The 15279-nt window shown below is 43.0% G+C and overlaps 1 protein-coding gene across 1 annotated transcript; it reads right to left on the bottom strand.

The window, feature by feature from the left end:
- Window positions 1-529: 529 nt before the first annotated feature.
- Window positions 530-14634, bottom strand: coq8b (coenzyme Q8B). Its single transcript, XM_086143308.1, has 16 exons — window positions 14546-14634; window positions 13802-13983; window positions 13489-13624; window positions 13193-13401; window positions 11936-12002; window positions 11223-11297; window positions 10286-10405; window positions 10113-10198; window positions 9017-9157; window positions 8850-8931; window positions 7476-7569; window positions 6623-6764; window positions 3235-3342; window positions 3080-3145; window positions 2906-2992; window positions 530-1533 (listed from the first exon to the last, which is right to left on the bottom strand). Coding segments are annotated over exons 1-16 (1902 nt in total). The 5' UTR covers window positions 14547-14634; the 3' UTR covers window positions 530-1227.
- Between the last annotated feature and the right edge of the window lie 645 nt (window positions 14635-15279).

Genomic DNA, 15279 nt, shown 5'->3' with positions numbered 1-15279 from the left:
CAATTATCTTTCATTACGTATAACCAGAAATTTCGCTGGATACAGATTGACCCCGGGGTGTTTTTTTTACAAAGTGCAAAATGAAATAAAATAAAAAGCATCAGAATAACGTGCACTTAGTTCCTTAATCTCGGGCCCCCAAACCCATGCAGGATGATTCACATCCAGAAAAATCTCAGCTCAGACTAGGAGCAATTGCTAGTCTAGATAATTTAGAAAAATATATATAATATATATATATATAGGGAGGAGCTGGCATGAAGACAGCAACTGAATGACAACGCTTGAGAATTTGGTGATCAATATAACCATGCTTTGACGCTGCCTCAGTCAAAAGGAGTGTTTAATAGTGCTCAGGGGTCAATGCGATCACGCCACCTGGAGACAAGGAGGTTAAACACGGCCTCCGGTCAATCACATTTCACTCAAGAGGTCTAAAACTGCAACTGATCAATAAGAGTACAAGGCTCTCTTTGCTTACCGCTTCAGCTTATTGACACCTACCAGTAAATCTCAAGTCCTTGATAAATATAGTTTTCACATTTATTTCCATGTTTTATGAAAAAAAAAAAAAACATGCACACACAAAATGATGATATACATCTCTGCCAACAAAGAATATTCACTGTAAAAAGACAGTAATGTCAAGTTATTGGGGTTAGTGTTGAATGACAAAGAAAGGCCATTACCGGTCACTGTCAGAAAGAAATCTTTATAAACCGAGTCGTCTGGTAAATATCTCGCCCGAAGGCAAAGCGGTGATTGTTATTTGACTTTCAGAAGAAGAAGCGGTTTTCCCTCAATAACACAACGGACGCCCCCCGTCGAAATAATTAGCGCAACAGCGGCATCCTTGCGTTTGTTGATAGAAATGTATCCGAGGGCCAGCAACACAGCACGTCACACACCGCCGGCCAGGACCATCTTAATAAAAATCCACTTCATAAAATATACGGGTTTAATTTGCAATATAACCGTCTTGACTGAGTCATCACAAGTACTTTCCGTGTTACTGTCGTAGTTATTTACATTATGTTTGTCTATACATGTCGCACCGCCTTGGAGTCACAGAGTGAGGTGTAATAAAAGCCTAACGCATGATCTCAGTTCTTAATAAAGCACGCTGGTATTTGCCGGTCCCACCCTACTCAAGCAAAACAAAGACTGAGTTTAAAAGGTCCGTTGTGGTAACCTTGGTTACGGGAAGCTGACATCTTCGCCTAGCGCCTACGCGTGGGCCTGCGCCGCCTGTTGCGCCTGTCGCCTCTGGTTGTAGGCCTTGTACACATCCAGGAACATGTCCTTGCAGGGGATGCTGGCCTTGAGTTTGGAGCAGATGAGGAAGGAGCCGGCCATTTTGCGGTGGAGGGAATAAGTCTCCTCGGGCGGGGGGACGAGGCGGTGGCGCAGCATGACGGGGATGAGGCTCTGGATGCGCTGGGTGGTGCTCTGGGTGCCGAAGTCGAAAGGCTCGGCCGACGCAAAAGCCTCACCGAGGATCATCACTGCCTCGACGTGAGCGTCCTGAAACGTCTGGGTGGGCGGGAATAAACGGAAAATCCACTTGTAGAGGGCTTTCACGCCATGCGGTTTTGAAGCGCTTAAAGCCAGAAAGCTTTCACACACATGCACGTACGGCGGAGGAGCAGCCATGCAAAGCGCTAAACAGGCCATCGGGAGCAACTTGGGGTTACGTCGCTTAAAATACGCTTTAACATGAAGGGGTGGGGAAGGGAATCGAACTGCCAACCTTCAACCTGCTCGACCAACTGATCTGCGCCCCCCCCCAGTCAAAAAATGTCACTTATGCATACGACAGATTTCATGTGTGTAGACTTGACCGGGGCGTAGCATTACCCCCCAAAATATACATTTCTAAATAAGTCATGGATGTCAATTTTTTTGTTATTTGATTAATAATACGTATTTTCCGTTTGAGTTGTAAGCGTGTTTTTTCCTCATTCCCCCCATCAGTCTCCTTGACACCTTCCTTCTGCCAACCACAAACGAGCTTGGTTCCGTCGCTTGTTAAAAACACAGCTTAAAACCCACGCAATAAACACGATTGCCTTTTAAAAACGCTTCAAATCTCACCAGTGCCTTGAAACACATGCCGAAGTTTCATTTAGTCCCCCTCGCTTGTTTCCCTTGACCGATCGAGCATCTGGGTGACGGGGATACATTTCATTTTCAACCCGCAGGGGGGTTCCTTCTGGTTCCGACTCAACCCCTTGCTTTCAGTAAAAAGAGGACTGGAAAGGCTCGATTTAATTGGCCGTCAACTCATGTAACATACCGAGACAGGGGGAATTAGTGCGGTCTACAGTGCACCGCATAGCTGTCCATACCATCGTGAGAAATACTTCCTCTTTTGAATTACCAATGCACGAAAACCCAAACTCCAGTACAGCGACTCAAGGCGATGGCCTTAATTACGGCCCATAGAAACAAAAAAAATGTATTTTATTAAAGTGTAATGTATTAAATGTATTGTAAATGTAAATGATGCTCGAATTTAAATGGAAAAGTGCATTCTTTCGTCAGTGTTTTTTTTCCTCCCCCACAGCAGGCAGCAATTTCACTTGTATTCACGACTACATTTAACATGATTGCAAGAAAAGATCTAATCTCTGTGCAAAATCCCATTGAACTCCGCACCAAAACCATGGGCAGATTCAATCGTGTGTTGGCGAGGCTGAGCGCCGATTGAGCGAAAGAACAAATGTGAAAATAATCGAAATTGGGGGGGGGGGAGATGATGACGATGATAACACAAACCGGCTAAGTCATCACCGAGCGCAGGCAGTGAGCCGGGAGTTCGGCGGGAATAAATACAAAGAGACGGGAGGTCTATCGATCATGTGAAAAATAAAAGAACAGAGCGACGGGGACCGAAATACCCTACCTTGGCCTCGAAGCCCGTCAGGAACTTGAGGTCTTTGGATTTGGAGAGAACGGTGGCTCGATCGCCCACGGAAGCGGCGTGCACCACCTGGACACACGCATCTGCTTTTAGCACACAACCTAATAGCATAATATGTCTTTTTACTGGTTATCCCCATTTTCGGATTTCTCATACCTCTATGTAGTCGTCCGTGAAGGCCTCGGGGTAGCCTCTGCACGCGCCGAAATCTAACAGAACCACCTGCGGATCAAAATTGTGAGGGAAATAATTGCACTCATTATTCATGTCATTGACCTGTGTGCTGGATTGGGCGTTAAGTATTCCCTCACCTTGTTCGTCTCCGAGTTGTAAAAGAAGTTGGCCCAGTTTGGATCAGTTTGCATGAATCTGAACTCGAACAGCTCCCGGAGACACAGCTGGAGGATGTTGAAGCAGATCTGGAGGGGTAGACAAAATGTACAGGTTTTTTTTTTTCTTCTTCTTCTTTTTTAATGCAAGGACACATTTTCATCCTGCTCTGGGTGTTAAACATGACTTGTCTATGTTTTTTATATATATTAGAGGAAAGGCTGTCATTACTGTTGGAACATTGAGGCTATACGCAGTCACATTTACAAAGAAGATTGGTTCAAACAGCCGTAAGCGCAGGATTTTTTGCAATTACGTAGCATTAGTAGGAGACTGTTTGGGGCAAAACAATAAAAAGTCCAAGAAAAGACCTCAGCATGAGTTTCCTCTTAAAGAAGTTAGAAAAGGTCTTTGTTTGGTAGATGTTTTCATTTTCCACTTTGGCTGCCTTTCTATTTACACCCATATAAAAAAAAGTGTAATGCTGTTGATATGGTGGGTTTCCTGGCCCTCCAGACGGGTGCAGGAACGTGATGGAATGCTACCCATACATCAGAAGACTTTGAGACTTTTTAAGACAGGATTTCATTCACATCCTAGTCTCAGACTGAGATTTTACAAAGACTGTGAATCTTAGTGTCTCTAATTACAAGAATACAACTACTGTATTTTCCACATTATAAGGCGCACCTAAAAGCCTTTAATTTTCTCAAAAACCGACAGTGCGCCTTATAATCCAGTGCGCCTTATATATGGATCAATATTGAGACGCAAGAGGTCTGACAACTACGGGAAGCAGCCGCCGACTCCATTTTCTCCCCGAGAAGAAGTAGCGCGCGGTGCATGCTGGGATATACGACAGCGCAAAGCGTTCATTTTTATTTCCGTGTGAGTGTGTGAAGACCCCGTAACAACTCCTATCAAGAGACATGCTTACGACGCAGTGTTTAAACTCAAGGCTATCAGTCACACAGTAGAGCATGGGAATAGAGCAGCAGTGACAGAATTCGACATCAACCAATCAACGGTGCAGAAATGGAGGAAGCAACAAGATGACCTGCGCAAAGTAAAGAAGACTAAACAGAGTTTCTGAGCAAACAAAGGGAGATGGCTACAGTTTAGAGGACAAACTTCAGCAGTGGGTTGTTGAACAGAGAGCAGCAAGTAGAAGTGTCACCACAGTCACTAGTCGAATGAAGGCAAAAGCGCTGGCTAGCGAACTTAACATCAATAAATTTAGAGACGGCCCTTCTTGGTGCTTTTGTTTTATGAAAAGCTTTTGACTGTGACGAATGGATGGAAAAACATTGTTTTCAATGAAGGCGGCGAAAATACCAGTAAGAGCTACCGGTGCGTACAATACCGTATTGTGAATGCGCTAACTTATTTTGGGATTGAACAGAGTTGTCAGGACGTTGGTTTGTATTCTACTAATAAAGTTTGAATAACTTATCTGACTGTTTTGTTGACATTCCTTTAGCGCAGCTCCATTTAGTGGATGCATAACGCAACCCCAGCCACTACTGTAGCTTTTATTCTATGCGCCTTATAATGCGGTGCGCCTTACATAGTAATTTTTTTAAAATATAGGCCGTTCATTGAAGGTGCGCCTTATAATCCGATGCGCCTTATAGTGCAAAAAATACGGTTGATTCTTTCAGCATTTTTTTCCCATCATGCAATGTTTTCACTGGGTACTTGCAGAGCCTCTGCTATTTCAATCCATCTTTTTTCCTTCTCTACTCAGTCGTGATACATTGGAGAGTTGACATTGTACAACCTGGGCTGTTCTGCCCACATCTCCTCCACCCACACCTCTTTCTGGACGCTCCAGATCAATTGGGACGTCCTTTGCCGTTCCAGTTCATCCATACCACCAACAAATACCATCTCTGCGTCAATACCACTCTGGGGATTGTTTGTCAATCCAGGTTTCCTATTGTGTTAAAGCTCATCAATTGGTTATTGAGCGATATAGAAAAGTCTTTCAGCCTTTACGGTGGTGTAACACAAACACGTTTGATATTGTCAGAGACCCAAGACTCACAAAAGGCTGATCAGATTACCAACTTCTACTTAATGACCAAGATGCAAGAGTGCGATGTGACCCCGGCAAAACCTTAAATGTCCATCCGGCTTTCAGTCTTAAGTTTGCGACTATAAAAATGGTTCGGCATAAGCCCAGCATTAGTCAGCCCTGCACTTGACTCTGTCAAAGGGCATTTCAGTAAGTGAGTCGGCGAGCTAATCATGGCTAAAATAGCCCCCGCAAACAAAATGTCACCGGACAGTTGATATGAAAAGATGAGACGCCAGAAGGCTTTTACAGTGCCGGCAAAAAGAGCCGCATAGAAAACAAAATGGCATAAGTCCTATTTAAACCACTGGTCTGTCGCAACATGTCATGAAGCCACCCAAACCCCAAAACTACTTTGCCACACAGCGAAGACCAGATGTAAGGATCGCATTCCGAGGCCCATCGTGTACCATCACCCCTGGACCCTCTAGTCTAGCGGTTGGGAACCTATGGTTCGCAAGCCATATATGACTCTTCCAGAGACGGTATACGGTCCCTGACAATTTTGGGTCGAAAAAAAAAAAAAAAAGTAAAAAATCAGTTTGGACCTGATTTTAAAATACTTTTAATATTTCTTCATAATACTGTGTCAGTAGTAAACAGAGATTAGTTTTGAAGATAAGTTTTACGGGTCACCCGTCGTTCGGGTCGGGAACCAATGGCTTCCAAGCATGTCCGGGTCATTGTAAAGGTGAAGAAATCAATTTTATCAGATAGTAAACTAGTTTATCCGCTTCAACCGTTGTAACGGAAAGATGGCGAAAAGAAAAAAAGACGATGATTACCGTGCATTCCAGGTTGCATGGACAGAGGAGTTTGCGTTTGGATCTGCGGTATGACTAATATGCAATGATAAAATTGCATCGATGAAACGGTCAAATATTAAGCGGCACTTTGAACAAATCCATGCAGCACCGGAGGTTGCATTAAAAGTAAGACATATTTAATTTATTGTACGTTAAAAATACTATATGGCTCTCAATGAAATACATTTTGAAATATTAGGCTTTTATGACTCTCCCAGTCAAAAAGGTTCCTGACCCCTGCTCTAGTTTTAGCAGTTATTAAAAGTGCAGAGTTTAAGGCATGGTTGTTACATTTACATTATTTTTTTTTAATTGAATAATCTTTTAAATTACAGAAACAAAAGGTTTCCAGGATGAAAGTGGTACGTGGCACTGAAAAGGTTGGGAACTGCTGGTCTGAGTGATCGGATTCTCAGCCCATTGAGTGCATTTTCACCCGGAATCTCGCTTTCTGAGAGGTTGACGAATTGACGCTGAAGGTTTCACCTGGTTCCTGGTCTCCTGGTCCAGGTCGACGCATCGGTCCAGCGGGACACCCTGGACCAGCTCCATGGCCAGTACCCTGCGTCCCGACAGCTCATCCACCACCTCGGGAACTTGGAAGTACTCATCCCCCTCCAGGAGTGACCTGCCGGCGATAATGAAACAATATGGAAGAGTTGCTTGATATTTACATGAAGAGTAGCTGCATTCGGAGGACCAGGCCGAGAGTATTAATATCATGAAATCTATACATTTGTAGATTTGTAGAACTCTTTTGTAGAACACTGGCGCCGGCAGAGAGTCCAGGATGCAAAGGAAGACTTTTTCACAAGGCAGCAACAATCAATAATCAAAAAAAAAAAAACAGAGGCCTTAATTGAGAAACCAGTGTTTTCCATCATGGACGATTTGCACCACCTCCCTAAAATTAGATCAGAGCTCAATTCTTAGCGGTTATTAGTAATGAAGCAATATCACGCTGCCTGCACAAACCCGGACGACAGCGAACTTGCGTGAAAGCTTTTATGCATTATTCATTGTCTTATACACGAGTTAGTCTTCTCGTGATTTTTTTTTTTGTCACCCTTTGCTATGCTGCAGAAACATAAATTCATCCTCTCTGAATCAATTTAAGTAATTTCAGGATGTTGGGACAGGGGAAAAAAAAAAAAAAAAAGAGAAAATATTCAGTGTATCTGCAGTTTCTAGCAGCTGCAGCAAACATCAGTGAAGGCTTTCATATATTATACAGTCCTCTGAGGTTTCTGTCCTGTGCGGTTCTGGGCGTGTAAAACGGCACAACGGTGGCATTCAGCAGAGGAGAATTCACGCTTCGCGGAACCATGTAAAAACCCACCTGAACTTCTTGGCGCACTCAGCTTCCCTTTCGTAGTTGCACTCCCACGCCAGCTCTCTCTGGAGGACCTCAAGGCTGCTGTCCGCGAACAGACCTGCGGAAAAAAGGAGAGGAAAAGAAAAAAAAAAATTAGCGAACTCAGTGGAAAACCTGATGGAAAAACAAGATTTCCCCGTCACCTTTGACACGGGGGTGGGAGGGATATCTTCCACGCATAATGTGTACCAGCATTTAATGTGGACAGACTGGAATACATTTCAAAACCATATTAATTCAAGGGCAGAAACACTCAAATTCTTGGAGCAGGCTTTGTTTACATAGTGCCTTCTTTGCCATTTAAAGATGTACACAAAGAGCTATTCAGCGTTGCCTCGTTGAATATGTCGTATATGGCAACCGTGCTATGAGTTTTATGTTTACCATTTGCCAAAAAAAACAGGCCCAATTTGGACGGCCACCTGGCACCGAAATACGCCTCCACCTGTGCCGTCGTCCTCGTGTCTCCGCTCTGTACGGAACAAACACGGCACTATTTCCTTTCAAGCCCTCAGAGATGCTTTAACATGCAAGTTTGTGAATATATTACAAATGATGCACACATTTCTCAGATCTCGGGATAAAGAAAAGTCATCATTTTTCTTTATTTTGCATTGAACAGAGCCGCGAACGCGCTGAATATTTCTTCGTTTTCAAATAATCCGGCCGGGTTATTTCAGTGAGCACTGAGACACAACTTCTTTTCAGTAAGTAAATAATTCAAACCCGAAAATGTTTAAATGTTTACCACCGCCGTGCTGAGAGAGAGTCACAGCAGGCCTCTGTGAACAAACAGAAAATTTAAAGAACGTCATGCAAAGCGATGGGTACAGACAGAGAGGTGGGCGCAGCTTTTCATGTTTCCAAACGAGGAATAAAGGACATGCGTGCGCTCGCATTGAAATCGCGGACGCGACCTGGTCCACCTTGGGATGATCGGATTTCAAAGAAGACCTTAAACACCTCCGGGTTCGAGGTCGGTCACCCGCCTGAAACTGGAATCGCGTGCCTCTGATTTGCAACCACAGCACCACTCAGTGGACTGAAACCGAAACGGCAAGACAGACGGCGGCCAGTCAAAGGACAACTATTCGCTTTCGCACGAGAAATGGAAGACATTAAAAAAAAAGGAAAAACGGGAAAAAAAAATAGTTTCAAAGACAAGGCGCGTGGATTGAACTCGCCATAAATAAACTTGAAAAGATATATTTGAGTCCATCTGTGCTGTGTGTCAGGTAATGAATGCAAAACACAAACTGGTAATGAGCCAGTTAAAATAAAAGATTTATTAGGCTGAGGGAGAGCGGACTATACTAATGAGGTGTTTTGTTTTTTTACCTTCTGGCAGGACAACGCTCATCTTCAGCACTGACATCAGGTTGTTGATGTCACTGTGGATGCTCTCTGCCACCCCTGGGTACTGGAATCGACATGGTGACACATCAGCACCAAGGGACCAAAGGAAATAAAACAAAGAAAAACATGGTGCACGTTCGCCCCCACACCTGGATCTTCATGGCGATCTCCCTGCCGTCTTTCAAAACCCCGTGGTGCACCTGGCCGATGGAGGCTGCGGCGAAGGGTTTGTCCTCAAACGACAAGAGCTTCTCTCGCCAGCTCGGCCCCAGCTCCTGCTCCAGAACGTTCTGCATGTGCATTCAGACATGCAAGGTTTTTATTTCTTTTTTTTTAAAAAAAAAAAGAGCGCATCTTCACAACACACATTACAGTCAGCACAGTCCTGCAACAGGATGGGTGAAAATGCAAGTGAGAATGAGAATAAGAAATGTGTTGTAAAAATAAGACGGTGAATAGGGAGTAGGTGTTCTGAACATTGGATCCAGATCAAATCCATGACAAAATAACCGGGTCAGAAATGTGGGTCGTCAAGCAGGCAGCTGCTCTCCTGACACACTGAGAGTTGCCTGTGTTTCAGGGGATCTCTTCTATTAATGAGGACGCGGCAGATTTTTCCCAGTTATATTCGTTAAGACCTTCATTCAACACAAAGTGAGACAGTCGACAAGGTTCCCAGCATAAAAATCTAAATGCTGTTTTTTACAATTACAACAAATGTAAATATGCAGATGAACTACAAGCTACCCCTGCCAAGATTTTTCTTTTCTTATAACAAAGTGGCTCAAAATGTATCTCCTTGTCATGGGTAAAGTGTCCTGATAGGAAAGTGAGTTGCTATAAATGCTCTGTACAGAGAATGACATAAAAAAATTGGCATTTACTCTGGATCACCAGAGCCACTTCAACCTTGTTTTGATAATCTGAAGCATTTTGTATTTTTGTGGCTCATTTTAAAAGACTTAAGCAAAAATGACCCAAAAGGATCACTTTAAATAATCAGAAGAGTCAAATTATTCAAAATCTGCACTTGAAATGACATCCACTTTTTGGGCAAAATGAGCTATTTATCAGGATGAGAGAACTGTCATGGGTCTATTGTATACGACTATTATTGGATGTGTGGAGCTCAAAATTTGACATCCTTGCAACAAAAAAAAAAAAACTGAATCACTGGTGGTTTCCTGAGTACAATAAAGAAATCTGCGCCTAGACTATTACAAAATAAGCATCATCTCTGCTCACGTTCATCTGCCAGGTGGGCATGAAGTCTGCACTCTGTCGGACCCGCTCAAAGATCTTCTGAAGCTGGGGGTTGATGAAGGTATTGTCTGTTGAGGGCAAACACACATGTGGCTTCTCAGTTGGGGGACATTTACGCCGCATTGAGCAATGATGACTCTTCCTGCACGCCGTACCTTGGATGCTAAGCATCTGTCCTATCTTCAGTGCTGCCCCGCGGACTTTACACAGCGTGTTGACGATTCTCTCGGCATTGGCCTCCGACAGGAGTGGAGAGTCCATAAGGGCGCGCATGTCTGCAAGAGGTGGAGATTGGTTAAAAGAAGTCATCTACATAAAGGGTAGCTTTGTTTTTCATTTCATTTCAGCTAATGCAATCAAGCAGTGACAAAACCAATCGTTTCAACCTGCAAGAAAAAAAAAAAACAATGACGATACTTCATAGTAATCAAGTGAAGACCACTAGTTTTATTCTTAAAACGACACGCCAAAATTAGGTTTCTGATTAGTAAAATCCTATCTTGCATTTGGCCTCTTGTCTCAAAACTGGTCCCTGCAAACAGAACTCAAAGCTATCCCATAATAACATTATTATGGCAACTTCAAAAATACCTAAATGATAATGCAAAGTAATGCATTGCTGGCAAAGGGAGTAATTACTCTCTAAAATATGTTGTGATGTCTGTTCGCATCACCAACCTGATAAAGGGCTCTTCTTGAGCTGCATAAGTCAAATATAAAGTACTGAAGACTAGGATTGGTAAAAAGACCTCGTAGGACATTAATTCTCTACCTTACTTCTGTGGCAGTTTTTTGCTCTATGTGATTTTATGTTTTGTATCAGGACCCTGAGTGTATGAAAAGGTTGTCAGAGCGATTGATTAATGTGTCAATACATCGATGAGATGCATGAAATTTTATATGTTCATTGTGTCCTGCCCAGCCAATGTTTAATTCTTGTGTGGTTTGATTTAGCATCACGACAGATGCGGATCAGGCGGAAACCTCTTCAAGGCCACGCACATGTCCATCTGCTGGATCTAGAGCTACTTGTGCCAGTTAGGGAAAGGCAGGGTCACCAGAGGAGGAGAAACAAGATGGGAGTCACTTTACCTCCTTTTTGTTTGCCCCCGAACGACTGCTTCGCCACTTCTGCGATGGCACCGAATCCCAGTCCGACAGCGAGTCCTGCGGAGACGAGTAGTTCAACACTCGCGGACCCTTGACACGGCGGCGGCTGGTTGTTTCAGAATGAAATTACTTTTTAAGCCTCTTAGCACTGAATGACTTTCTTAATAGAAAATAAGGGAGAAAAAAATGAAAGTGGTTGAAAGGAAATGCCTCTGGTTATCCTTGAATACACAAAAGCCCTACATAAAGTATTATGAAAGAATACCCTGAAATAAATCTCCCCTTTATTAGGGTTGTAATGCGGAGTTCTCGCTAAATCTGTTTTGAGTGACAGCTCCCTTTATGGGTCATTTTTGAGCTTACAGATGGCACCACTGTTACTCTGCAATAAAGTAATGGGGTGTTACCTTGTGAATTTTTTAAAAAACAAATTCATGCGCGAGATCCATGTGATATGCAAAAATATCAAGATAATACAAATGTCTTTCCATCAAAAAAAGTCATACAAATTCAACAAATAAAAGTGAAGGTCGAAGCAAGAGAATTCATTGCAGGGTTCCTGTCATATTCTATCTCAAAGCTACAAAAACTGCTTTGTAGATTTTATTGCAATAAATGGTTATTTAAAAGATGTCTGTGTCTGACTTTTAGTCGTCTGACTTGTGTCAGAAAATTAAACAAAATAGGATTTGTACCTCCAAAATTAACCAGCCTGCTGATTCTTGTGGCAGGCACCTTCCTCTCTCTGGCACGATCACTCAACTAAAGCACAGGAAAGCAAATAGAAGGACAGTCAATATACATTTAATATTCATTTATTTACTATTAACTAATGCGAAAGCTGAAAAAAGGTGCCCCTCGTTTAAACCACGACAAAGGGAATACACATTATACAAGTTAATTCAAAAGGTTTCTCTGGCATTCCTGTCTATCATAAATTTGCACAACCATCACGATGAATACACTGAAATGAATCTGCATTTGTGTAACAGAAAAACAAATCGGAATAGAGGGGGAAAAAATGTAAATTAAAAAAAATAAACACAATCTGCATAATCCATAAAAAATATTCAATATTCCAAATGAATTTGGGCATGCTAAATAACCAGATAAGTCAAAAAAAAAATGTTTTAGAATACATTGTGCAATTTCTCAAGACAGCCAAATTAATAGAAGCACAAAAGCGACTTCTCCTGGAATCATCAACTTTACGTAGTAATTTGCATGTCCTTGTGATCCGGAGGGATGATGTAACCACCGGTGAGGGAGCACACCAAATATTTGTCAGAAGGATGAATTAAAGGGGGCTGTTTTAGGAATTCTTAAACCTTAACGATCAGCCCCGAATAGAGGAGGCAGAGCTGGAACGTAGACAAGATGCTCCTCAGTGGAGAGACGTGGTGTGGGAGAGAAACATCCAGAGATGCTCGGGGGTCTGCTTTTAGACATTATGATTTGTCACGAGTTATTTTGCGCACCCTCGAGCTACGGCTTCCGGATCACAGTTTAAAAAAACTGTGGCTCTGGCCTCCCAAGTCTTGCTGAAGAGAGTCTCATTTAAAGCCGGCATAAGACATGGGGATCAGAGAGACTTTGCAAGTAACTGTATAAGTCTGTTGTTGTGGAGAAGACAAAGAGATGAAAGAGAGCTGGCCATTTACACTCCACACCCTTACCTGCGGGCTTAAGCCTCGGGTAATGGCCGAAAGAACGAGGCCGTAAACACAAACAGCTGCGGCCACAGGAACCTCACTTAAGGTTAGCAGTACGCTGAATAATTACCCACAATGTCTGTGGAGGTTCTAAGTCATCCAGATCATGGCTTGAGAATAATTACCCACAATGTGCTTCATTTGAAATGCATCGCCAGAATGAATAGGAAAATGCACAAAACGGTAGAAAATCCTATGTTGAATCTTTGTTGAATTAGTCTGCATATCTAGTCTACCAACCTTCTGCCTGACAGGTTTGACCAGGGCCTGCTTGGCCTCCCGGGCTTTCTTGATGTCCTCTGGAGTGAGTCTGGCCACCACTGTGTCATGGACATACCGGCTTTGGTGGTAGAAGTGGTGCCGGAAGCCAGGGGTCGTGCTGAGGAAGCGCCTGCTCTGTCCGGGCCATCCAACCCCTGCTGGAGCTTCCCCTGACAAAGGAGGCACTCCTTTGGTACGGAGAGAATGAGTAGATATTTATTTGTATCCGTACGACTCTACCACATGCCGATAACAGCAAAAGAGCTTGTCAATACCTGCAGCTTCTGCCTGGGTTTGTTCTGTTACATCAGGAGGGAACTCTGAGCCCACTGCCCATTTGGCTGCTTCATCAGCATCCATATTCTCCCAGCCTTCAGCATCAGGGAAGACATCCTCCTGTATCGATTGTTGCTAAAGAAATGGTTGTATTCATAAATTAAAGCAACAATTATGCAGTTCCATCCAATTTAGATGCAACTTGATATTTTCTTTTATTTTTAACAAATAGCCTTCAAAACAACTGATTAAAAGGTTGCCACAATTATGAAAATAAGTCAAACAGATAGATGACAGTTTAGAATTCCTCACCGGATTGCTGCCACCCATCAAGGTTCCCATCAGGCCTTCTACCACGTCCTGAGCAACTTTAACCCCAGCTCCCGCGGAGGAGTTACAGGCCATTAGCCTGAGCTGTTCTCCTTGGGTGGCGATGAGGGCAAATCCCACTTTACCTGCCCCACGCATCACCTGCAGGACCTCATTTATCAACACTGCAAAGACAGAAGAGAGGTGGACCATCATATTGGGGGCGGGGGGGCTGACCCTACACATCACGACGCATGCGCTAACACACGCCTGTACTATATCTTTACATAAATCCACGTAAACACTTCAAAGGTGACCAAGTCTACGGCATTTTATATGGAAACATAAATAAACAAAAATAATGACAGATACTTTAATGATTCCTAAAACAGAGAGGACATGCTTGTTGGTTTTTGCAGCCCTTCTATATGGTTTAACCTTGTATATGACCGACTGTCATTTTTGGAGACTAGATCTTGCCTGAAAAATATTTCACCACTTTTGCGATATATATAATGCCTTCTTAAGTAAACTCAACGGACCCACACAAAGTGAACTTGAATGACATATTGTTTACATTGTTCAGATAAACCATGTTGTATAACGTTAGCAGCTCTGCATCGCAGAGGCGTCTCGGCAATCTGCATCCCTATACCGAGATACGGGGTTAATCTTCAAAAAATTCTTCATACAAAGTACTTAATTGAAGGGACGAGACTGAAATTAATTCATCTTTAAAAGACTTACTTTTTCGAAAGATGTGTGGGTGTAATGTTCTTCAGTAGCTTCACGCTGCTTCTAGCAGCCCTCTCTGAATCTGTTTTGCAACGTTTCGGACCCGGAAGTTTAAAAATGACGGAGTGGACATTGATCCAATCGCAGTTGACCGTGCGGTAACTGTGCGGCAGGTGAATAAGGGCGTCTTTAATTAGCCAATAGCAGCGCATAACGACAGATAACAGACCCATAAATCTACGAATAACAGTACGATAAAAGTAGAAGAGGCGGGTCTAAAGCAGAAATATGACGAATCAGAATTAAGGGGCGTGAGTAGTTTGGGGGACGCGCCGATGCACGTGCCGCGCGGTGCAGTCAACACGGTCAAATCTTAATTCCACTTTCCGTTTAGCGAGGGACACTCAGATGAAACTGACATGCCTTTAATTCTCATTTTAATTTGAAAGTCTAATTTTCTTATTATTGCCTTATTATTACTAATATCAGTACGGATTACTATAACATTTATTTCAGGTAGTGGTAATTGGATTAATCGCATTTGCAAAAAATATTGGAAATGCATTTCAGTTTAACACGATGAAGCTCAACGCCTCCTCTAATGCAATGCAAGACAACTGCGTGCAAATGATTGTGTCCTGTGGTAATATGTTGCATCAGGATATTATCGTGTCACGGGACTGTACAACGTGAAACGCCCTGGGTTACACCTTTAATCGGATGCAGAAGTGGTGCCCAAATATGTT

The sequence above is a fragment of the Fistularia commersonii genome, chromosome 3 (assembly GCF_037954325.1).
Source record: "Fistularia commersonii isolate RoL2024-O1a breed Wild chromosome 3, RoL_Fcom_v1.0, whole genome shotgun sequence".
NCBI lineage: Eukaryota > Metazoa > Chordata > Actinopteri > Syngnathiformes > Fistulariidae > Fistularia > Fistularia commersonii.
The sequence above is the reverse complement of the archived record's forward strand: the minus strand, read 5'-3'. Positions and strand labels throughout refer to the sequence as shown.

Bases quoted from the DNA above. Each gene is read 5' to 3' on its own strand.
- coq8b (XM_086143308.1), bottom strand. The intron at 12,003-13,192 runs GTTGGTAGACTA...CCTGTGCTTTAG, and splicing joins TCAAACCTGTCAGGCAGAAG to TTGAGTGATCGTGCCAGAGA. The intron at 8,932-9,016 runs GTGTGGGGGCGA...TGTCGATTCCAG, and splicing joins AGATCGCCATGAAGATCCAG to TACCCAGGGGTGGCAGAGAG.